Below are 26,040 nucleotides of genomic sequence, written 5' to 3'. Positions count from 1 at the left end.
GCTACCTGACACACAAGCCTGGAGAAAGAGAACAGTTTAAGCACTTCTACACATTCCAGCCTGCAGGCTGTGGCAGCCCCTCGCTCCGTGCTCTGCTTGAAAGAAAAAGCTAATAAAGCAATGGGTGTCAATACAGAAAACAAGAATCTGAGCCCATGGAGCAGAGTTGGGCTGCATTAATACAAAAGCGCCCCTGGGGACCCTGGGGAGGGCTCATATTTTATTTTAATAGACTGCGGCAGCGGCGGCAAACGTGGCCCCACGGGAGAGAGAAATCTCAGCAATTCCCACCTTGGCAGCACCTTTCATGCCAGGGGCCAGGTTCCTAAAGCCTTTTCCCAAAAAGGCCTCTATCGCCTTCAAGGGGAGATGTGGAACAGAGCAAGGGAAGTAGGGCCATAGCTAGACCTAAGGTTTATCCCAGGATTGTCCTGGGGTCAAACCTGTTCATCTAAGTGCCACACAGGGCATCCAGCGCTCAGACAGGGACGAACCCGGGATGATCCTGGGATAAACCTTAGGTCTAGCTATGGCCCAAGTCACAAGACAGCCTCTTCTCATGCCCGAAAGGCCCAGGCAGTTCTGTGAGGACTGGGCTGCAACTCAGCCCACAGAAGAGCTCCCGTTCAATCTTGGGCCTCAGGAGCTCCGTGAGAAAAAAACACTTGCATGTCCGGGAGAAGGTCTCCGGTTCAGTCCCGGGCAGCATCTCCAGGGGGAGCTGGGAAAACTCCTGCCTGAAGCCCTGGAGAGCGACTGCTGCCGGTCAGTGTCGACAAGGCTGGGCTGGATGGACCAAGCTGGGTCTGACTCAGCAAAACACAGCTTCTGATGTTCCTATGATGGGAAAGGCCTCGCTCGCCCTGAGATGTATTTGCCCAACTATCTGACCCCCTACACGTCAGCTTCACGTAGCTGCTCAGCGAAGGTGAGGCAACTGATCTGGGGCGAGAGACATTGGAAGCTGCCCCGTACACAGCCAGACTGTACCACTGAGGGATGATCATAGAATCATAGAACAGTAGAGTTGGAAGGGGCCTATAAGGCCATCGAGTCCAACCCCCTGCTCATTGCAGGAATCCACCTTAATTGTTGCCCAAACTCATATTTCTAGGCTCCGTTTGTTTATTTAATTTATTATTGCATTTATATCCTGCCTTTTTTCCTCCAAGGAACCCAAGGTGACATACATAATCCTCCTCTCCATTTCTATCCTCACAACCTTTTTTTTTTATAGGCCCGGCCCGGTTTCTGTTAGCCCTCTGCATGCGCTCAGAGGCGGTCTTTTGCGCACTGCTTTCTGCGGACCATCCCCGAAGCTTGCCCTTGAAAAGAGGTGCCGGGGCTCACGTTAGGTGCCTAAAACCGAACAGAAGGGCCAGGTGCGGAAGGGAAGAGTGGGCAGGCGGGGTGTTCAGTTCTTGCAAAGTCTAGCCTGGGGGTGAGGTGGGGGTCTCTTTGCACTCACTAGAGTCGCGGGAAGCTGCTGCTGCTGCCGCCGTCGCAAAAGCACAGGAACCGCTGCCCTTCATGGCTCACGACTCGGAGAGCTCCAGGCAGCGCCATCTCCACGAAGGTGGGACTCGAACTCGCCGCTGGGGCTTCTGTGCGCAATACGGGCCCTATCCTCACAACAACAGGATCTCTTCTCGGTCATCCCAGAGTGCAGGACACGGAATAACGGGCTCAAGTTAAAGGAAGCCAGATTCTGGCTGGACATCAGAAAAAACTTCCTGATGGTTAGAGCAGTACGACAATGGAATCAGTTGCCTGGTGAGGTTGTGGGCTCTCCCACACTAGAGGCCTTCAAGAGGCAGCTGGACAACCCTCTGTCAGGGATGCTTTAGGGTGGATTCCTGCTTTGAGCAGGGGTTTGGACTCGATGGCCTTTTAGGCCCCTTCCAACTCTGCTATTCTATGATTCTATGATTCTTTTTAACCAGGAGTAAGCAGGAGGGTAGATTTGCAGTAGATCAGCAAGGATGATTCCTTGCTGATTAGGGTGGATTCCTGCATTGAGCAGGGGGCTGGACTCAACGGCCTTGTAAGTCCCTTCCATGCCTGAGTGGGGACTAGAACCCGGATCTCCCGACTCCTAGTCCAACACTCTAGCCACTACACCACACTGGCTCTCAGGAGCTTGCCTTGAAGAAGGGGTGAGCACTGGGAGCCCACCCTGCTTCATCTTGCCTTTTGAACCTGAGCTGGGGAAGCATTCTGCTCCCACCCACCCATTTCCCCAAGCACTCCAGCACCACCAATCAATCAATCAATCTTCATTTGCAGTCAACAGACCATGAGTACATTGTATTAAATATTCACGTATTAAAGCACATTAACAAATATATACAAAAAGCCCCCTTGGGAGGGGGAAGACAGGGAGGCGTCGCCTTCTCCCGCCACTGCCTGGCACACTAAGCTGCACTGTGTCAAGCTGACCCCCAACAGGCCCCACGGAGAGGTCATTTTCTCCAGCGCTGCTGCCCTGGCTTACCAATGGACCCCGCAGGAAGGGTAGGAGAAGGCTCGAAGGCTGACAGGGTCTTCCTGGTTTGGGGGGAAGTAGGTCAGTTTATTTGCATGCCAACATGGCACGGGCTACGAGTGGTTCGTCCATTTCTAGTACTGTCTGTTCTGACAGTCAACTTTCTGGGATGGGCGGACTCGAGAGAGGAGGACTTCCCCATCCTCTGTTACCTGAAGATCCATTTAACTGGAGATATCAGTGACTGAACCTGGGACCTTCTGCAATCAGAGCAGGAGCTCCATCACTGCGTTGTGGCTCCTGCTACCCACGGGGACCATCTACAACAGCCTTCCTCAACCTGGGGCGCTCCAGATATGTTGGACTACAACTCCCAGAATGCCCCAGCCAGCTGGCTGGGGCATTCTGGGAGATGCAGTCCAACACATCTGGAGCGTCCCAAGTTGAGGAAGGCTGATCTACAAGGACATTTTCCTATCTGCGCCAAATGGGAGTTCTGCACCAGCATGGTCAGCAATCTTGCTGGACCAATCTGGTAGATAGGACTTCTTCGCTAATACCTGACTTCACATCAAGTAACAGGACCTAACCAATAGCTTGGATTCAATTTACTGGCTGTTAAATATAACTGGTCTTCTCTTTATACATATTTTAAGATACTGTTGCTCAACCAAGATGCTTCTCCAGGTGACCAGGCAGGCAAGTTTTACAAGAGTTCATTCCCTTTAGGGCTTGGAGGTTGCTGATACTGGAGACAGGTACCTTTGGGAGGTTGAGCAATTTAAAGTCCTTGCATTCTCACAGCTTTTGTGGGTGCATTCGGCAGGCTGAACTAAACCGCTTCCTGTGGCCCTTTCCTCTTAAACATATCAGGTCCTCTAGAAAGGCATCACTGTCCTACAAGGCTTTTGACCAGGAGCTGATCTGAGTTGGAAGGAAGGAAGGAAGGAAGGAAGGAAGGAAGGAAGGAAGGAAGGAAGGAAATCCACAAGTTCAATCGCAGCTTTTAAAGCTCAGCTAAAAACTTTTCTTTTTCCTAAAGCTTTTAAAACCTGATGTTGTTTGGACTCTATACTGTTAGTTTTACCCTACCCTGTGCCTGTTTACCCTACCCAGTGCCTGTTTGCATTCTCTTCCCCTCCTTATTGCTTTACTATGATTTTATTAGAATGTAAGCCTATGCGGCAGGGTCTTGCTATTTACTGTTTTACTCTGTACAGCACCATGTACATTGATGGTGCTATATAAATAAATAAATAATAATAATAATAATAATAATAATAATAATAATAATAATAATAATAATCTAAATAGGCCAGAAGTCTTCTTTAGGGAGGAAGTTTGGCAGAAAATGCAGACAGGTCCTGAAGGGCTGGTTTGAGGTTCTAAGGTAGGAATGGTGCTAGCAAAACTGGGTGAATGCCTTTATCCCTTTGGGTAGGATGGCGTACAAATCTAAATCAATCATACCATTTTGCCCAATTAAGGCCCAGCCAGGTCTGCTCTGAAAAGAGTCACCCTCGCTGGTGCAGAATGACGCTTGGTCTGGATGCATTTCATTTCCTCGTTATTGATTAGTTTGATCCAAAAGCAATATAAATGGAAGGACTTGATTTGCATTGCTCCTTCTTCTCTAGGTGAACACGGGGACCGTCTTTGCCTTTCCATGTTGCTTTTGATTTGTGGTCATTGATAGTCCCTCCTAGCCTGACTCTAATTTCAACAGGCACGAGGAGTGATTAATCACTCTCTTGACCTTATCTGAATTTCATACACACCTCCAAGCCTCGCCACGAGAAGAAAGGGGGGGGGGAGAGAAAGATGGGATTTATTGGGCTCAAGCTCTATAATTAATAAGGCATTCTGTCAAAGATGTTAATGCTTCATCTCCGGTGATGTACAAAGGATGACTGGGGGAAATTTAGGCTGCATTGTGGGATGTCTGGTCCATGGAACACTGTCTGAGCCAGGGAACGTTGCCCTATTCGGCAGGGAACCCTTTCTCACAGTGGGCATGTCTAGATGGAGCCCTATGATGCGCAGGGGATCCCGGGGGCAGGGGGGAAAAATCCCTCCATTTCCCTGGGATTACTGGGACGGCTTTTAGCCTGATTTTTCCCGCGGTCTCAGGATCATCCCAAGACCGCAGGAGGTGTGGGCGGCTGTCCCAGTTTTGTCCCGGCTCCTCACGAGTAAATGCGAGGAGCCGGGAACCAGGCACAGAGCTCTTCAAGCGTTCCGTGCCCATCGGGGGTGGGGAGGGGAGCGGGGGAGGGGCTTCTTTTTTCTTTAAACACAACTTACTTTGTTGTGTGCTCCAGGTCCTCTCTTTTTTTAAAAAAAATGGCGGGTGCGACCTCCTTCCTCCTGGGATGTCGCACTCCACGTGTGGACCAAGGGGAAGGATCTCGTGATCAGCATATCGTGAGATCCTCCCCCTCCCCTCCCCTCCCCTGGTGTAGACCTGCCCAGTGCTTCTTGGAAACAACTTTATGTGAGTGGCTCAGTACTGACGGATACCTGTAGGCTGCAACTCCAGCCTCACCGCTGTCATTGGCTGAGCGGCTGCAATAGAATGCTATCGGACTGCCAAGGTGTAAGAGTCAGGTAAGGAATGTTCCAAATACTGCAGCAGCTAAGAAAGAAGCAAACATCCATTTGGTTATAGGGGCTGGGGGGGAACTCACACAGAAGTCTTACAATGGAAAGGGGATGGGTCATGGCGGTGAACAGAAAGGCAGAGGAGCAGGAGAATTAGGAAAGAAGGCAGGGGTGAAGAGTGGGCCAGGGAAATAAGGCAGCAAAGGAGTCAGGGAGGTAAAAACTTCCTGACTGTTAGAGCAGTACGACAATGGAACCAGTTACCTAGGGAGGTGGTGGGTTCTCCCACACTAGAGGCCTTCAAGAGGCAGCTGGACAACCACCTGTCAGGGAAGCTTTAGGGTGGATTCCTGCATTGAGCAGGGGGTTGGACTCGACGGCCTTGTAGGTCCCTTCCAACTCTGCTATTCTATGATTCTATGATTCTAAGTCCATACACAGATCTGAAATAACCAGACAAATCTGCAGTAGGGAATTCTCCAAACCCCTTCGGCTGAGCAGCCACACAGGAAGTAGCATCTGCCAGTTAAAACTATGTGCGTTAGTCCTTTGCCGCAAAGACAACAAAGCGTCTTGAGGTACCTTGAAGATTTAGCAGATTTATTATGGATTACCGTCCGCTCCATGAGATGCAGATAATGGGTTTCTCTCTCTCCGCCTCTACGTATTTGCAAATAAAGCAGATTTTTGAGCACACCTTGTAAGATTCCAGCACTGTTTCTTCCTAAAGAAATTCACCAGGAAGTGAATAATCTAAATTCACCAGTGCCTGAAAGAGGATGGTCATCGTCTTTTACCTGACTTGGTTTTAAACCTTTCTAGCAGCTCTGCTGGACTTAAGGCACATGAAAGGAACCTGTGGATAGCATTTCCTTCTCGTTCCAAATTTTGCGGCCATCGGTGCAACGCAAGCAGATGGTTCTGCGAGCAGCCGTGGTGTTAATGGCTGAGAGGTCTCTCTTCATCCCATTTTGTCCACCCCTCTTCTCTTTTATCACCAAACGCCTGGTGCTGGACTGCCGTGGGCATCGCTGGGCTGGACTGCGAGGGAAGGGCCATGTGCTTTGGAGACCAAGAGGCCTGCACATCCGCCACACTCCTCTGCCGCCGCCCGACGCCACCCACGTCACTTTACAGGCCCTTCCAGATGGCGTCGAACTCAGCTGCCAGGCACACGTCCAGTTTATGCCAGCAACTCTCATTTGGTGCTCGGTCCCCGCTCTGAAACAACGCGCCACTTGGCAACTGTACCGGTTTCTCTCCCCGCCTTGCAAACTCCAGCTGTTTCCTCGTCAAAATTAACTCCCTAACAGAACTTAATCAGGAAAGTCTGTTCTGAGACCTTTCTGCTCTGCTCCTTTAAGTCTCCTGCCTTCTGCTAACGTCCATCTCTTATTTATTTATTTATTTATTTTATTTATTACATTTCTATACCGCCCAATAGCCGAAGCTCTCTGGGCGGTTCACAAAAATTAAAACCACAGTAAAACACCCAACAGTTTAAAACACAATTACGAAATACAGTATAAAAAGCGCAACCAGGATAAAACCACACAGCAAAGTTGATATAGGATTAAAATACAGAGTTAAAACAGTAAAATTTAAATTTAAGTTAAAATTAAGTGTTAAAATACTGAGTGAATAAAAAGGTCTTCAGCTGGCGACGAAAGCAGTACAGTGTAGGCGCCAAGCGGACCTCTCTGGGGAGCTCGTTCCACAACCGGGGTGCCACAGCGGAGAAAGCCCTCCACCTAGTAGCCACCTGCCTCACTTCCTTTGGCAGGGGCTCATGGAGAAGGCCCCCTGTAGATGATCTTAAGGTCCGGGTAGGTACATATGGGAGGAGGCGTTCCTTCAGATAACCTGGCCCCAAACCGTTTAGGGCTTTAAATGTTAATACCAGCACTTTGAATTGGGCCCGGACCTGGACTGGCAGCCAGTGAAGTTGTAAAAGGACTGGCGTAATGTGATCTCGCCGGCCAGTCCCTGTTAATAACCTTGCTGCCCTGTTTTGCACCAGTTGAAGTTTCCGGACCGTTTTCAAAGGCAGCCCCACGTATAACGCATTGCAGTAATCCAAACGAGAGGTTATCAGAGCATGGATAACTGTAGCTAAGCTATCTCTGTCCAGATAAGGGCGCAGCTGGTATATCAGCCTGAGCTGATAAAAGGTGCTCTTTGCCACTGAGTTCACCTGTGCCTCAAGTGACAGTTCTGGATCCAAGAGCACCCCCAAACTACGGACCCGATCCTTTAGGGGGAGTGCAACCCCGTCCAGGACAGCCTACTTGCAATCCTAGAATCACAGGGCTGGAGGCGGCTTTGAAGGCCATCGAGTCGAAGTCCCTGCTTGATGCAGGAAACCCTGAGCAAGAGCCTTTCTGGCAGATGGCACTCCAGCCTCTGCTGGCAGACCTCCAGGCAGAAAGAGTCCTGCCTCCTGGCCCCCAGCAATTGGTTCCATTATCCAACTGATCTTACCATCAAGACGTTTTTCCTAGTGTCCAAACAAAATCTGTCTTTCTGTAACTTAAGTCATAGAATCATAGAATAGTAGAGTTGGAAGGAGCCTAAAAGGCCATCAAATCCAACCCCCTGCTCAATGCAGGAACCCACCCTAAAGCATCCCTGACAGATGGTTGTCCAGCTGCCTCTTGAAGGCCTCTAGTGTGGGAGAGCCCACCACCTCCCTAGGTAACTGATTCCATTGTCGGACTGCTCTAACAGTCAGGAAGATTTTCCTGATGTCCAGCTGGAATCTGGCTTCCTTTAACTTGAGCCTGTTATTCCGTGTCCTGCACTCTGGGAGCATCGAGAAGTGATCCTGGCCCTCCTCTTTCCATTAGATCTAGTCCTGCTCTCCGGGAAACAGGGAATAGATCTTGCTCTCTTCTATGTGACAGCCCTTCGAGTGTTTGGAGAGTGCGCCTACATCTTTTCTTTGTCAGGCTAAACATAAGCAGTTCCTTCAAATTTCCATCGTAGGACTTGTGTTCCTTAGCCCTGACATCAGAAGAGCCCTGATGCCGGATCAGACCAAGGGTCCATCTAGTCCAGCACTCGGTTCGCACAGTGGCCAATGAGCCATCGGCCAGGGACCAACAAAGCAGGACATGGTGCAACAGCCCCCTCCCACCCATGTTCCCCAGCAACTGGTGCACACAGGTTTACGGCCACGAATACTGGAGGTAGCACACAACCATCAGGGCTAGTAGCCATTGACAGCCTTCTTCTCCTCCAGGAATTTATCCAACCCCCTTTTAAAGCTATCCAAATTGGTGGCCATCACTACATCTTGATTTAACTCTGCGCTGTGTGAAGAAGCCCTTCCTTTTATTTGTCCTGGCTCTCCAACAAATTAGCTTCATGGGATGACCCCAATGGGTTCTGGTATTATGATAGAGGGAGAAAAATGCCTCCCTGTCCACATTCTCCACACCAGGCATAATTTTGTATGCTTCTGTCATGTCCCACCTTACTCACCTTTTTGCTAAGATAAACTATCCCAGCTGTTGTAACCTTCCCTCATAGGGGAGATGCTCCAGTCCTTTGATCATTTTAGTCGCAATTTTCTGCACTTTTTCCAGCTCTATATCTTTTTTTTCGGTGTGGTGACCAGAACTGTACATAGCTTTCTAAGTGTGGTCGCACCATAGATTTGTATAAAGGCAGTAGGATACTGGCAGTTTTATTCTCAATTCCTTTACTAATTATGCCTAAAATGGAGTTTGCCTTCTTTACAGCAGCTGCACACTGGCTGGACATTTTCATTGAGTTGTCCACCACAATCCCAAGATCTCTTTCTTGCTCAGTTACCACCAGCTCAGATCCTATCAGGTTATACTTGAAGTTGGGTTTTGGGGTTCTTTTCCCCCCCAACGTGCACCACTGTACATTTGCTTACACTGAACCGCACCTGCCATTTGGATGCCTACTCTCCCAGCTTGGAGAGATCCCTTGGAGCTCTTCACAAGCTCTTTATGTTTTAATAACCTTAAAAAGTTTGGTGTCATTGGCAAACTTGGCCACTTTCTCAAAGGTTGGGACAAAACAAACTTAGGACTGGGGAAAAAATGGAGAACTGAGGAAAAGCCAAATGGACAGATTTACACTTGGCCAGCGATGCTACTTATGCAAGATTGCACCGTGTTCTCCGTTTGGGAGAAGACAGAAGCAAAATAGGAGTTGAGCAGTTCTACATTCTCTATTACCACTACACACACACACACACATACACAGCAAGCTAACATGGCCACCAAGACTCTGATCTAGTTGGGTGCAATCGCTGGAGAGTTCTGTGGAACCACGCTTTGTGCTGATCGAGAGACGTGGGCTGGTTCTCTCATTTTCTTACAAAACCAAATGACCTTTAATAGCGGTCTGTGCAAGGGACTGTTTCTCCTCATCCACTTGAGGTGCGGTGAAGGCAGGTTATTGAGTGGCTAAGGGTAGAAAACACCCAGGGACACATTTCGCCTTTTCATTTATTCACTGCAAGGTAAAGGCCAGGTTAAATCAATTCCTTCTTCTTTTTTTCTTGCTGATTCTACAGTTGCACACTAAAAGAGCTATTCATCGGCTTTGATTGCCCAAATGTCAGAAGGTTGGGCCGGCCGGCCGGGCCAGCCAGCTTTGTCTAGCTGGAGCAAGTGAAGAAACTCCTTCCGTAGTACATTTTGCTTTCATGTCCGTTGCTTCTAGAGCTGTGAGCAAACGGCCTCTCAGAATTCTCCAGCCTATTTGCGGCCAGAGAAATTGGGGAGGGCAGACGACGGGAATTTCACCTCCGTTCTCCCAGGGGAGGAGAAATACTCCAACAATTCCTCACAGGTAGGACTCACCATTGGCAGAGGTTGGAGCACAGTTTCTTTGTGTGTGTTTTCCTGAGGGTTTGTGTCTTCCACTTCTCTGAGGCAGAATTTTGAATTTCTTTTGGCAGAGTTTCTGAGCTCACCTAATCATTGCAAGGGTGGTGAAGGGTCGTGCGCGTGTTTTATCTTCTCTCTGTTACACATCTTTGTTCGGCGGCCTCCCAAGTGGCCTGCACTTCCTGAACTGAGAAAGCCCCACGGGAGGAATTAGGGAATTACCTCATGACATCTTCGTCATGGTGGCTTTAACTGAAGGACTGCCATAGAGGGGATTTTACAATGAAAGACATTGTATAATTTCAAGATAAAAATCGAACCTGGATAGCCTTGGACTCAGCACTAGCTGATTTTGCACCTCAGAACATGACTTGGAATCCTCTCCTACATCTCATGCTCTAGCCAACCTTCAGGTACCACAGGAGATGAACACAGGAGGATGCTTTCCCTAGAAGTAGAATGTGACCCCACTGCCCCCCACACCCCGGTTTTAGGTGTGGCCGACATCACCCTCCAATTTGCTACAGCAGCAGCAGAAGAAAAAACACCTGGTGGTTTTGTATTCAATTTTTGCAGCAAACTGCAACGGTGGCCTTAAAAGTCCAAATTTAGCTTTAAAACAAGTTCAGTTCATCCCTGAATTATGTAGGATTGTTGTTTTTTACGTGTGCATGAAAATTTGTAATTCATTTTTGTGCACATTTCTCCCAATACAAGTGTTTTTGTATGCAATTTCCTCTAATAAAAATGATTTTTGCAAGCCGTTTCCCGAACATAATGCAGTTCTGAATGTTATTTTTATGAATACATGCTTTCTGGGGTGTGGTTTATGCCCACATTTTGGGGGGCTGCAAAATTCAGAGGAGTGGAAATTTCAAAGGATAACAGAGTTTTGTTTCGTGTAGTGGTTCAAAAGTGCGCAATTAAGTCACTTTGCTGTAAAACGTGAACTCAATGCATTTCTCTTCCTTAAAGACTAAGCACGTGGTTATGGTCTACCAGCAGAACACAACTTGGGCAGTCAGGCTGCAAACCCAGGCGGTTCATCACGCTCCAGGAGGGATGGAAGGGGACGACCCGAAATGGCTGCTGGGGCTGCATTTAGCCCGGCAGGTCATCAGGTGTGCCAGCCTGATTTTAGAGTATCTTCCATTTTTTCAATATCCGCAAGAACTTTTAAGATGCATCATTCTGCCTGCTTTAAGGCTGAACAAGAGATTTAAGTGCAGGGTTATTACAGATTCCTTCAAGGGCTTTAAAATTTAATCGCTCTTTACCTCTCTGAGATAAAACGAAATGGTAAGCAGCCTGGTAAAAACATAAACTGAACTCTCAAAGGGTGTCCACCCCACCCCCCTCATCACCCCACCCCTCTCTCACACTTATGCCTAAAAGCTTTGACACGTCCCAGAATGGAAGGTGCAAATAGAAACAGCAGCCTGCCAAATCATACAGCAACAAATCAACATGGCCGTCCACCCTTTGCTGGGGGCCACGGCTTAGAACCAATGTTTGTGAAGACTAGAAGGCATCTTCAGAGGGTGGAGGGCAGCTCCCAAGAACACCGTAGCCACGAGGGTCACCACCGTCGAGCGGCTAAATATGTTGTCAGTCACTCGCCTTGAGACTTCAGGACATGTCGGGATCGAAGGGTGCTTCCTATGTCCCATAACTCCCAGAGTTCCCCAGTCACCACGGCTGGCTGAGGCATGTTGGGGTTATAGGACTAATTCCCACAGCAAGGTGATGGGGGGAACCCTCCTATCCTTTCCTCCTTCCCATCAATCTGGTTTCCGCAGAAGATTTCCAGAGGCCAAGCAAAAGAAATCTAACAAGGAAGAAGGTAATGGTGAAACCCACCTCGAAGAAGTGGTGGACCAAGACACTTCCATTCATGAGGAAGAACATCCCAATGGCAAACCCTCCCTGTGCCACTGAAAATGTTTTCTTCAAAGGGGCTTAAGCAAGAGAATGTCTTGGTGGATTGGGCTCCATGTGTGTTAGAGACAGATGCCCTCGCTGCCACCCTGCAGACTTTTCTGAGGCAGCCATTTTGACCAGGAGGCTGCAGCTCCAGATAACCTGGGTTTTAAACAATTGTGACTTAGGCCCTTTCTACACCTACGGGTGTAGAGGGAGGGAGAGGGGGCGATCCCGGACTTGCCTGCTTCCAGGATCGTTGCCCTCAGTCTACACGGGCCGCGCAACGTCACGGGCACCTTTTTTTTTTTTTTTTTTAAGAGAAAGAGCTGGAGCGCACTTGTGGTACAGCAAAAATTAAGGAGTTTGTGTTTTTGTTTTTTTTAAAAAAAGGCCCCGACCCCACTCCCCACCCCATCCTGGATGGCCCTGGACTCCCCCCCATTCTGGCTCCTGCCCTCTGATGACCCCCGCTACCTGTGGGGAAGAGGGAAGAAGCTTGGACAGGCGCCCACACTGCCTGCGGTCCTCAGGATCGTCCTGGAACCGCAGATAAAACCGGAATAACTGAGGTCTCAGTTATCCCGGGGAAATGGAGGGATCATCCATTTCCAGTGTGCCGGTGTAGTGGCTAGAGTGTTGGACTGGGAGTCGGGAGATCCAGGTTCTAGTCCCCACTCGGCCGTGGAAACCGGAAACCCACTGGTTGACTTTGGGCCAGTCACAGACTCTCAGCCCAACCCACCTCACAGGTTTGTTGTTGTGAGGATAAAATGGAGAGGAGGAGGAGGAGGATTATGCGCACCGCCTTGGGTTCCTTGCAGGAAAAAAGGCAGGATATAAACGCAATCATCATCATCCCTCCCTGATCCCAGGATCGCCTGTGCGTCATTTGGACGCACTGGGATGATCCCTCGAAAAACAGATGGTATAGAAAGGGCCTAAATGTATGCCTGGAATCTTTCCCTCCCTCGTCCGGGTTTGGAATCCATGTATGGATTGACTTTCTCTTGTGTTCGGAACCATGGAGATGGAAACGGGGAAACCATCTTAATGAGGATGTCTTCACGGTAGTAGTAATTAGCTTTTGAATGTTCTGTTCTGGAATTTCTTGGAGCCTAGAGCTACTGACCATCAGCTATGTCATTTCTGAAGTGAGTAACCACTAAGCTTTTGCCTTGAGATTTCTTGCAATAAAGAAGTCTCACTGATTTGGGTGTCCCATGTCAGTTTGCCAGAATGTGTGATTCCCTGGGGGACCAGGAAAACTGACAATGCACAGAGCTCCTGGGTATCCTTAAGTCAAGAAGGAGGAGGAGGAGGAGGAGGAGGAGGATTATTGATGCGCTGCCTACAAAAAGGCTAGTAATTGCAACACGTATAATATATTTTACAATTAAAAGGTGCATTCACTGAAGGCTGATTAGAACTCATCTGATTGATGGTGACAGTCAGGAAATGAAACCATTCACTGTATAAAACAGAGACAAATCTCCCCGGAGTACCAGAGAGGGCTCTGAGTGACCCCACTTTCTTGCCGCTCTCAGAGCCAAGGTGACCCAGATTCAACGGAAACCGGACGGGGCCATGTGGCTTTCATAGCTAGACCCCACTGCTCAAGAGGACGAGGTCCCGGGTTCAAACCCCAGCACGTCCAGCCAAAAGGAGCTGACAAAATAAGCGAGACTGAGAAATAGCCCCTGCAAGTCTGCTGCTCATCAAACAGTCCTGGCCTAGAGGGCATAACGCAGCTCCATTTGTGGTGCAGGAATTTAGGCAGCTACAGTTTCTCACACACGAGTGTGCACACTTCCCAGGTCCTTTCCGCTTTCCCACGGCGTTTGGATCTCTCATCCCGTCCTAGACTTGTCAAGATCCCCACTCAAAGCACAGCACACGATCTCATCTCAGAAAGCTTCAGGCAGGGAGGGGCCCACCTCTGCGCCGACCGCAGCCATTACCCACTGGGGCTTGGAGACGGTGGTTCCTGCCTATGCGCGCACAGACACGCCACCCACGCACCGCTATCAATAATACATCCTACACAGAGCCCTCAGCCCCTTAAAAGGGAAAAGCCTCACTTCCTCGGGAGGGAAGCAGTGAAGACGCAGCGAGGTTCACCATCTCCCCGTCATCTCTCGTTTCCATCAAGAGAGTGATTTCGACAAGCCGGAAAGCTTTTAACACGATTGCGAGCGCATCTGGGGCAGAGCTGGGGAGTGTGGCGGACGGAGAGGGCCCGGATTCAGCGCCGGGATAAGCCCCTCCTTGTCCCTGGAGCAGCATGCCTTCAAAGCAGGGCCAACATTGCAGAAGGAAACCCAAAAAGGAAGGACCCAAGGAGACCGCCTCTTGGCTCTGCCAATGGCAGAGGGGATCCACTCCCAAACCAGCACAGGCTGGCTGACACAAAAGCTGGGCTTCCAGTGGATGCGCTGTTCTACTCTCTCCTTGCACAGACGGTGGCTGCGCTCTCTGTAGGCGGCAAACCATCGTCTGATCTGCTTGACAAAAGTGGATGCTTCCAATTCTGTACCACCAGCCCTGCATCTCCATGCTTTGAAAAGAGTCTTGTGTAACTTTCTAGAAGGGTTGCTGTGTTAGGCTGTTGCCATAAAAACAGCACAAGAACCTAAGAAGAGCCCTGCAGGATCAGACCCAGGGTCCATCTAGTCCAGCACTCTGTTCGCACAGTGGCCCACCAGCCATCGGCCAGGGACCAACAAGGCAGGACATGGTGCAACAGCACCCTCCCGCCCATGTTCCCCAGCAACCGGTGCACACAGGCTTATTGCCATGAATACTGGAGATAGCACACAACCATCAGGGCTAGTAGCCATGGATAGCCTTTGCCTTCAGGAATTTATCCAACCCTAGGGTGACCCTATGAAAAGGAGGACAGGGCTCCTGTATCTTTAACAGTTGTATTGAAAAGGAAATTTCAGCAGGTGTCCTTTGTATATATGGAGAACCTGGGGAAATTTCCCTTTCATCCAACAGTTAAAGCTGCAGGTGCCCTGCCCTCTTTTAAATCTGGTCACAGTATATCTGCAGTATAGCTCCTGCAGCTTTAACTGTTGTGATGAAGAGGAAATTTCACCAGGTGCCACATGCATACAAATGACACCTGCTGAAATTCCCTTTTCTATGCAACTTAAAGATACAGGAGCCCTGTCCTCCTTTTCATAGGGTCACCCTACCCTAAGCTCATCCTCAGGGGTCCACACAGGCTTATTGCCATGAATACTGGAGATAGCACACAACCATCAGGGCTAGTAGCCATGGATAGCCTTTGCCTTCAGGAATTTATCCAACCAACCCCCTTTTAAAGCCATCCAGATTGGTGGCCGTCACTACATCTTGTGGTAGTGAGTTCCATAATTTAATTCTGCGCTGTGTGAAGAAGTCCTTCCTTTCATTTTGTCTTGAGGCACCTTAAAGGCTCGCGCATGTATTGTGGCATAAGCCTTTGTGGACTACAACCCACTCCGTTTAATGCATCTGATGAAGTGGGCTGTAGGCCGTGAAAGCTTATGTCATAATAAATTCGTTGAAAACTCCTCAGACATTCTAGCGTTACTTGAGAGAGGCAGCGGGTGGGGGAACCCTTCAGGCTCAAATATCAATTGCACTTTTTTGTTTTGTTTTTAAGTTCAGCGGCAAAGTCAGTGTTTTACAGAGATGGCAGAATTACAGCAGATAATTCCACCTCTCAAACACCTGCCAGAATATAGGGCAGAGCTTAAATTGCATTGAAAAAATGCCAGGGCTGCCACTCCGCTGAGTTTTATGCCCTCGCCACACGCCGTCCCTGCAGCAATTAACATTCTGAAAAAGGTTTATTTCCTGCCGGAGAAATGGGGGGGGGGGAGGGGGAGGAAAGGAAACGTGTAACGGTTTCATCTGACTCTCACCCCATTTGAAACTCCCCCTACCCACTCAAAACCTGCTTCATTTGGGAAATGGATAGAGCAGGAAGAGCAAGAACAGAAAAGAATTGCAAAATGAGGGAGTCTTTCAAGAAAGAGACTGATTAGTGACAGGCTGCCCTGCACCTGACACAGAATTCAGCCCCTTTTGATTCCAAATGGGTGAGCCCTGGGGCACTGCCCATGATGGTGCTACTGGGAACGCACTGAGACCCCTCCCAACTTGGATGGGACCCTTCGCACCACTACATGGGCACTTTGCATTGTTTACGGCAGGCAAGGAGGGGCATCCCTTCTGGGCTGAAGGAGGGTATGGGCTGCAGAGAACATCTGGGTGTTCCCACATATGTATAGTGGCTTCTGAGCCTGGGAATCAAGGAAAACGTAGTGTGGGCTGGAGCTCTCCCATCACAACAGAAGAGCTCTCCCATCATGGCTGGACATCAGGAAAAACTTCCTGACTGTTAGAGCAGGACGACAATGGAACCAGTTACCTTGGGAGGTTGTGGTCTCCCACACTAGAGGCCTTCAAGAGGCAGCTGGACAAGCATCTGTCAGGGATGCTTTAGGGTGGATTCCTGCATTGAGCAGGGGGGTTGGACCCGATGGCCTTATAGGCCCCTTCCAACTCTACTATTCTATGATTCTATGATTCTACATAGGGCCTGTTCAGACGACACTTCAGGCTCTGTGGTTAGAGAAACTATGGTTCTCTGGGGTTAGCACTAACCCCAAGCTGTGCTGTCTCACGCAACACTTTAAGCCATGGTTAGGATGCAAACAAGCTGGAGCATGTTCAGAGAAGGGCAACCAGGATGATCAAGGGTCTGGAAACAAAGCCCTATGAGGAGAGACTGAAAGAACATGGGGGAGTCCACACACCGTTCCGAAGGCGCCCCAAAGCCCCTTGAGGGCGCCCCGAAAACGGTCATGTAGCACATACCTTAATCGTCCCCAGAAGAAGCGGAGGAGGAGGCGTGTTTTGGCAGTGCAGACTGCGGGCGGGCTGCTCCTGGCTCCGTTTTCCTTTAGCCAGCAGGCCCTGCGAGAGCTACCAGCAGCGGGGCGGGGGCGGCGGCCCCTGTGCGGTCCCGGGGGCGTGGGAGGCGCCCTCCCCTTTCCTCGCCCCAGGAATCAGGGTAGTGCGACGGGGGAACCAGGAGCGCAGCAACATACTTGCAAGCTGCCTATTTCTACACGCGTGCTCAGACCGTCGCTTTCCAAAGGGACAGAGAGCAAGGCCAGCCGAAGCTGGGAGCTTCACATGGCTCTTTTGCCCCCAGAAAACTGCCTTACCTTGTATGGGCGGAAACCGGCCAACTGTTGGGCGGTCACGTACCGGCGCTGCCACATGATGAGCGCTGGGTCCGCCACGCGCAACGCCTGCTCAGCGTTCCCTTCAGGGTACGGACGCTGACGCTTCGCGCCGAGAGGGAGGAGAACAAAACACAACGGAACGGAGGCGGGAGAAGAAGGGCTGCCGTTACCAAACACGCCTCCTCCTCCTCCTCTTCTGGGGACGATTAAGGTATGTGATACATGATCGTTTTCGGGGTGCCCTCAAGGGGCTTTGGGGCACCTTCGGAATGGTGTGTGGACTCCCCCCTGGGCCTGTTTAGCCTGGAGAAGAGAAGGCTGAGGGGAGACATGAGAGCACTCTTCAAATACCTGAAAGGTGGTCACACAGAGGAGGGCCAGGATCTCTTCTCGATCCTCCCAGAGTGCAGGACACGGAATAACGGGCTCAAGTTAAAGGAAGCCAGATTCCAGCTGGACATCAGGAAAAGCTTCCTGACTGTTAGAGCAGTACGACAATGGAATCAGTTGCCTGGTGAGGTTGTGGGCTCTCCCACACTAGAGGCCTTCAAGAGGCAGCTGGACAACCCTCTGTCAGGGATGCTTTAGGGTGGATTCCTGCACTGAGCAGGGGGTTGGATACGATGGCCTTATAGGCCCCTTCCAACTCTACTATTCTATGATTCTATGATTCTAGAGCCCCTAACTCTGCTGCAGATGGTCCAACTCTGGTTAGTGAGTAGACAGGGAAACACATTGCATAAGACACCTTAAACCCTGCTGCATAACCAAAAGCCTTAACCAGGAGGGTTTAAGGTGTCTTCCGAATTGGCCCCTAAATCAAAAAGAACTGATTAAACACATGACGTCAATGGTTTGAAAGCCATCCTGCCAGAAGGAAACTAGCAGAGTCCTCTTGTGTGGAACATTCCATCATGGCATGGTCACTACCAAAACTACCAAAGAGTTACAATCCCAAGGGAAAGAAAATTGAAATTCCCCATATGCACTCCAGACAATTTGCATTTATTCATAAATCTATTGTTGTCCCCCAAACTCAAAACTGCTGCAGATATGAAAACGAAAGTTAACGTTATACAATGTATATACATGCACAGACATAACTGATTTCTATGCATGATAATAAAAATACATGAGAACTGTGGAAGAAAGAATGCAGAATTATGGAATAGTGACCAATGAACAAAACAGACACAAATAATAATAATAAAAGCACTCTCTAATGTGGATAAATTTTAGAGCACTTTTATTTCATTCCTGGGATGTGTTGCAAAGAGGGTCTTCTGTTATCAAGTACTCTTTTATCTGGAGACAGAGGCCACAGCTAGACCTAAGGCTTATCCTGGAATCATACAGGGTTCGCCCCTGCCTGAGCACTGGATCCCCTGTGTGTCACCTAGGTGAACAGGTTTGACCCCCTGGACGATCCAGGGATAAACCTTAGGTCTAGCTATGGCCAGAGAAAACAAGTTTGAGACTCTGTAGAACTATGGATATAATGTTTTCCCCTATCCTTTCAAAACTCTGCTAGAAAAACTCTATAAAAATGAGACACCGTTGGAAATTCCAAATTTGGCCATCTGAATGCTGAACTAAAATGGATTCAATGTGGAAATCACCACAGCTGAAATAAAGGGTGTCATTTTCCAGTGCTTGCAACCCGGCACCGTGACCCCTGTACTGGATTGGGGAGGACTCTGATGCCAAAACATGTTGACTTGAAAATGCAGAGACTTCAACTCTGAGCATCAACAATATCAGAAGTGGAATTCCACGGAGACCCATCCAGAAACACCTGTGAAATGCTGCTGAGAATTTAGTAGCCTTTTGTTGGAGTCCTGCGTCCAGTTTAAGGAGGTGATTGACAAACTGGAATGCAGCCAGAGTAGGAATGGGTAAATAATGCAGTGTACCAGCTCGTTCAGATTCTCTGAATTCTTCTTTGACGCTTGTTTCGCCTTGTTTATATTCCCCACGGCATCTCTCTCTATTTTTGAATTGGGAAAAATGCACATTATCAGTTGGGGAAAACGCACATTTTTTAAAGTGTTTTTTTTTTCACAATTGAATTTTTTGTTTGAAATGCACATTTTCCAGATTGACATTGAGAGGGAAGGTGGTGAATATGCCGTGGCCCAAACTAGAACCTGTTCATAAGCTCATCTGCTCTCACTCACTTTTTCTTCCTCCTTATATTTATTTTATTTATAAGTTATTGCTGAGTCCAAGAAACAAAATGACAACTATGAGCTGAAAGACTTTCCAAATACAAAACACTGAACCCCCAAAGCTATAGACGCCTGCTAGGCCTCCCTGGGGAATGAATTCCAAGGTCATAGGGCCAACACAGAAAAGGCCCCACTCTGGACATTCATAGATAAAGCCGCTCACAGAAATAGAATGCAGAGCAAAGTTTAAATGACAGGTCTCCATAATAGGGAGGGTCTTAGGGTAGACGAGGCCTGCTGAAAAGATGCTGGGATTAGCTAGGGTGACCATATGAAAAGGAGGACAGGGCTCCTGTATCTTTAACAGCTGTACTGAAAAGGAAATTTCAGCAGGTGTCATTTGTATATATGGAGAACCTGGTGAAATTTGCTCTTCATCACACCAGTTAAAGCTGCAGGAGCCCTGCCCTCTTTTAAATCTGGTCACTCTAGTATAGCTCCTGCACCTTTAACTATTATGTGTGTTTAAAGGTCAAATTCATGTTCTGATCAGCAGGATTTCCAACCTGGTGTCAGGACTGCCATTCCCACGGTGGCTACTAGGAATGATAGGGGTTTATAGAATAGTAGAGTTGGAAGGGGCCTCTAAGGCCATCAAGTCCAACCCCCTGCTCAGTGCAGGAATCCACCCTAAAGCATCCCTGGCAGATGGCTGTCCAGCTGCCTCTTGAAGGCCTCTAATATGAAGGGCACTAAGGGCGGGCAAACCATCCTAACAAGACGTGAGCTGGCACTTCTAAAAAAATGTTATTTTGAGCTTTTAAACACACACACACACACACACACACACACACACACACACACACCTTTTGCATCATCACCCCATGCCTTTATTAGCAATAAGCTCTGAAGTACAGCATGAAGCTACATGCCTGCACTTCGAGCTATCAGCTGCACAACCCAAATCCACACACTTCCTCGCTCGGAAGAAGGACGGGGTTTCTAATATTGCAGCTTGCACTCTGTGCTTTTTAAACCGGTGCTGTACGGCACCTAGTTAAATGTTAGTACAACAACCATAGCAGCGGCAGCATCAGCAGGGGTAGCTGAGTGCCAAAAGTCATACACATTCTCCCCCCCCTCTCCCCATCCCTGGCATGTACCCACAGACACACACACACACCCCAAAAAGCCCCAGGGGCTTATCAGCTTGTTAAAAATTCAGCATCATATGCTCAGTTCCAACCAACAACCTTGAATTAACGGAGATGAAACAGTCCCAGTCTTGGAAAGGCAGTGATGCAGTAGTTCTAACACAACCAGGAGCATGGAAAACCTTCTGCTAAGACACAGCTCGGTCCCTGGTGGCAGCTTATTATCATGCAAAGCGACGGAGAGAATAAAGAGGCTGAACTGGGAGAGGAAATGAAAACCATCGGAAAAGGACTTCTAAAAAACGTTAATTTGAGCTTTTAAACACACACACATTCTACATTCCTGCACTTTGAGCTATCAGCTGCACAAACCGAATCCACATGCATCGGCCCCTTGCTCGGAAGAAGGACGGGGTTTCTAATATTGCACTTCGCACGCTTCGCTTTTTAAACCGTTTCCACTACATAATTGAATTACCCTTTGCCTGCTCAGATGGAATTCAGAGCCGGAGTTAAGCAGCCAGGGACTGTGTGTCAGCAGCAAAGGAGTTCCGATTAAAACAATAAAAAAAGATAAAAGATTAAGGCCTGGAATTCTAGAAATGTCTGTCGTCTTAAGCAATAACATGGGTTAAAGATGGAAAAGCAAACACAGGCTCCATGAGACTTTGTTCTGGAGGGAGAGGTAGGTAACAAATAAATGTATTATTATTATTGTTGTTGTTGTTGTTGTTGTTGTTGTCAGGGACTAGCTTTGGGGAGGTTCAACATAGGAGGGAGGGAAAGGAGCCAAAGGCCGTAGCTAGAGCTAAGGTTTATCCCGGGATTGTCCTGCTTGAAACCCCGGAGAGCCATTGCTGCCAGTGAGTGTTGACAGTGCAGGGCTAGACGGACCAATGGTCTGAATGGGTATAAGCAGTTTCCTGTGACATGACTGCTGTCCGTCCTTCTTGTCACAGACTCTCTCTCTCTCTCTCTCTCTCTCTCTCTCTCTCTCTCTCTCGCACCTCCTTCAGGTCTGGGAGGGCAACTGGCAAGGGGCAGCAGGGGGGCGGGGAGGCAGTTGAGATGAGAACAGCAAGAGGAATCCCACCACTGAAAGAAATCCAGGAAGGCAGCTGTGTAAGAATATGGCTCAGTTCTTTATTCCCAACGTGTTTCAAAGGCAACTTTTCTCCAGGGATAAGGTTTTTATAGATCTAAAAAAACATCTGTACAAAACCATGGTAAAAAACACACACAACCCAAACCACGCCATATCTCTAAAGAACCAGAGACTCTCATTTGCAAATGTGTTTATTCCAAACCCATTATAGAATGTGTTCCACTCTGCAAACCACTCAAAATGTATGACTTGCTGAGGGGAGGGGGGCAAAAGAGGAAAATGTTTGAAATGCAGGGGCCAAGTGGCAAAACGTAGGCAGTTGCTGAGCCCCCAATCGGTTGTACTTTGCCAGTTTACAGCACCTTGACAAACCTCAAAAGACACTTTTCCGTCCCAGCTAAGCGCAGCAATGGCGAGCCGTAGAGCATGGGAAGTGGACAACTGGACATGCACCATATACTTTTCAGTTTCACAGAACCATAGAATAGCAGAGTTGGAAGGGGCCTACAAGGCCATCGAGTCCAACCCCCTGCTCAATGCAGGAATCCACCCTAAAGCATCCCTGACAGAGGGTTGTCCAGCTGCCTCTGGAATGACTCTAGTGTGGGCGAGCCCACAATCTCCCTAGGTAACTGATTCCATTGTCGTACTGCTCTAACAGTCAGGAAGTTTTTCCTGATGTCCAGCTGGAATCTGGCTTCCTTTAACTTGAGCCCGTTATTCCGTGTCCTGCACTCTGGGAGGATCGAGAAGAGATCCCGGCCCTCCTCTGTGTGACAACCTTTGAAGTATTTGAAGAGTGCTCTCATGTCTCCCCTCAATCTCCTATTCTCCAGGCTAAACGTGCCCAGTTCTTTCAATCTCTCTTCATAGGGTCAACTTTTCAAAATGAACAAAAAATAAGATGTTCATTAAGGGAAATTATTTACAAAAGTGAATAAAATGTCACTCTTCAAATAATAGGTCGAGATTGCTTAAAGGTCCTTAAAATAAATATGGTTTTCTTACCATTCCTAATAGGTTGGAGCGTCTTTCCTAGATCAATAAAATCTCATCAGCTTTTCCTTCAGACCTGGTTTACCAAAGCTCCACCCCACAAACAGGAATAGGTTTAGGTGTTTCCTTATAAACAGGAAACGGAAGCTGTACTTCTGATTTCCTCTGTCTCCAGTTCTTCCTGCTTCTTCTGGCTCTTAGGATGATTCTGATGTGTCAGGGACTACCTGCTGAAACTTCCTCTGGTCAGTCATAAAACAGGAACCTAAAATATGTTATGTATAATTTGATTTGCTTATGAAATCGTCATGTTTGGTACATTAGATTTCAAAGTATATTTTATTCAGGCAATAATTACTGCGTTTTTAAATATGATGATAATTTATGTTCAAATCAAGTTATACCTAATGTAACTTTAGGAACAAAAAGGCTGATTTATGTTCCCAAAGCAGCCTTTCCCAACCTTGTTCCCTCAAGATATTTTGGACCACAATGCCTGACGTTCACTGGCCATGCTGCCTGAAACTGACAAGAGCTGAAGCCCAAAATATCTCGAGGGCACCAGTTGGGGAGGCTGTCTGAAAGCAACGGAGTGACTGTAGATCTGTAAAGAGTGCTTAAAAAAATAAGTCTGACTTATTTTTTCAGTTTTCCCCAAAATTTCTGTTTTTATCACACACAAAACCCCCTCTGGGGAATTGTTTTTCTTTCCATGGCTACAACATTTCTAGAAATTTTACATCTCTAGGGGCATCAAATATTTAAATGTGCCCCAAGGTAGAGACAAAAATAATCCCCCCCCACAAAAAAACCCCACCCTCCCTGTTTGTAGAAAGCAAGCCTGCCCCTGACCTGCTAGCATACTACATGCAGGCAGGTATTGTTGTTTTTACATGGGAGAGCACTAGACTCCCCTTCTTCCAGCAGGATAGCCCAGAATCCTCCATCTTATAGAATCATAGAATAGCAGAGTTGGAAGGGGCCTACAAGGCCATCGAGTCCAACCCCTTGCTCAGTGCAGGAATCCACCCTAAAGCATCCCTGACAGATGGTTGTCCAGCTGCCTCTTGAATGCCTCTAGTGTGAGAGAGCCCACGACCTCCCTAGGTAACTGATTCCATTGTCGTACTGCTCTAACAGTCAGGAAGTTTTTCCTGATGTCCAGCTGGAATCTGGCTTCCTTTAACTTGAGCCTGTTATTCTGTGTCCTGCACTCTGGGAGGATTGAGAAGAGGTCCTGGCCCTCCTCTGTGTGACAACCTTTTAAGTATTTGAAGAGTGCTATCATGTCTCCCCTCAATCTTCTCTTCTCCAGGCTAAACAAGCCCAGTTCTTTCAGTCTCTCTTCACAGGGCTTTGTTTCCAGACCCCTGATCATCCTGGTTGCCCGCCTCTGAACACGCTCCAGCTTCACACTATGTAATGTGTAGAGATCCGCCTCAACCTGTTTCTTCTGCTGGGAGAAAGGAGGGAGGTGGTGCTGCGTTTACAACATGGCTGCATCCGTCCAATGCTGTATTATATTAAGATTTGCATCTTTTGTACACCACTCATTGAATGAAGAACAGCGTAATGATGATTTAAATAAACTAAACTGTTTACCATAAAATAAAAATAAATAACATTCCTAAGTGCGTCTCGGTGGATTATGCCTGCTGCAATGCAACGCTATATACGTCTACTCAGAAGCAACTCCCACTGAATTTGGGCAAGATAAGTGCATACAGGGTTGCAACCTCAGTTGCGCTGGTTTCGAGCCACGTAAACAACCAAGATAGCATGTTTCCCAGGCACGCTTTGAGTCCCAAAAGGGGAAAAGGGTCCAGCACGCACCTCAATAACAGCTTTAATCAGGCAGCAATCAAGTGAAGCATGAACACATTACGAGCAAAGCAACGGCCCTATTTAATAAATCAGCGAGAATCAATTATTTATTTTAAATGAGTCCCTTGGTGAGTAACCTCCCCGCGGCCTTTCTTGCCACTTCTGAAAAAGTAATTGTACTAGAATTAGTCAAATAGGCGGCTTTTATTAAGCTTTCTACTGTATTTTCTTCTTACCGTATTCCACACTACGCCCACCCACACCTCTCACCTCACCTTCCTCGTGACTATTCTAAGCAATAGAGGTGAGTCAGTTCTGATGCGCTACAGAACTGATCCTTTCTGCAGGGGCATAACACACACGCACACACACACACACACCCATAAGTGACATATAACATGCTGGAAATTATAATTACATGATATATTCTTGCATGACATTTTGGTGCCTACAAGAGGGGCCGACCAAGGGCAAGATGGATGGAGGATATTCTGGAGGTGACGGACTCGACCTTGTGGGAGCTGGGGGTGGCAACGGCCAACAGAAAGCTCTGGCGTGGGCTGGTCCATGAAGTCACGAAGAGTCGGAAGCGACTGAACGAATAAACAACAACCCAAAGTATATTTGTACGTACTTTGGGGTGGGGGGAACCAAAGGGTAACGCACTTTTTGCACTAATCAATATGATCAATATGGAGCGTTATCCGCCAGCGCATGCTCTGCTGAAATGCATTGTGCTCCATGCTTCAGACCAGCCAACTTGCCCTCTAAGGCGGCCAATTCACAGAGCTTCATGGAAGGGCTGGCTTGGTACGCACTCGTTCCTGTACAGAATTCTTCTGGATTGCAACCAATTTATATGCTAATTCAAGGTGGCTCCACTGAATACAGAAGTTGGCTGAGCCACAATGCACCCAAGGCCGTTATCTGTCATTGCAACATCAGCTTCTGTGGAAGCCAGCAAATATCAGGCCAGGGCTCTTGCTAATGTCAGGGAAGCAGCATCTGGGTGACTGCCAGGAGACACCTTCAGGTGTTCACTTGAAGCTGAGTACACAGGTTGATGGGACCAGAATCTATTCTTCACAGCAGTTTATACCAAACAGGCATAAAAACGAAGAGCGATGTACTAGAATGTCACCTTTTTCTGCACCAGGGCCAGCTGGTTGTTGGGGGTGGGGAGTTCTACAAATATTCCACAAGCTGAGCTAAGGAAAAAAACAGCTGCACATTGGCTAGCAGCCATGACATCACCAACACCCTTCCCTTCCCCAGAGAAGCTTTCCAACAGAAGCCGATCGCCAATCACAGACTAGCTCGTTTTATTTTTAAGGCACTTGAAGCATGAAAAGAGGAGCAAGACTCATTTTCAGAGCAGCGTTCGACTTACTGTGTAAGGCAAGTTGCCAAGGAAAGATTGAGCCACAGGTGAAATTCCGGCTATTAACTGTATCATGTCTGCCTTCACGTAATCCCCAGACCTCCAACAAACCAACTTGACCAGTCCATCATCAAAGACAAGTGAAAAACCACACACTGAACTTACTGAACTGTAGAGATACCCCTCGGCGTTCATGGCCACGTAGAGGCCTGCCTTTACACCCTGGATGGCCACCACACGAAGACCCACTGGAATTAGATTGAAGAGGGCTGGAGGAGAAAGAAGGGGGACA

At 48.2% G+C, this 26,040-nt stretch overlaps 1 protein-coding gene across 2 annotated transcripts in view; it reads right to left on the bottom strand.

Annotated features, from left to right (window-relative positions):
* FGF12 (fibroblast growth factor 12) overlaps positions 1 to 26,040 on the bottom strand; it is a 271,217-nt gene that overhangs the window by 39,881 nt on the left and 205,296 nt on the right. For both annotated transcript variants that reach the window (XM_063131734.1, XM_063131733.1), the window contains exon 3: positions 25,914 to 26,017. In XM_063131734.1, coding sequence (XP_062987804.1) covers positions 25,914 to 26,017 — 104 coding nt within the window. The remainder of the gene's footprint in view (positions 1 to 25,913; positions 26,018 to 26,040) is intronic.

This window comes from Elgaria multicarinata, chromosome 8 (assembly GCF_023053635.1).
Source record: "Elgaria multicarinata webbii isolate HBS135686 ecotype San Diego chromosome 8, rElgMul1.1.pri, whole genome shotgun sequence".
Lineage (NCBI taxonomy): Eukaryota > Metazoa > Chordata > Lepidosauria > Squamata > Anguidae > Elgaria > Elgaria multicarinata.
Note: the sequence above shows the minus strand (reverse complement) of the source record. Positions and strands in the feature narration are given on the sequence as shown.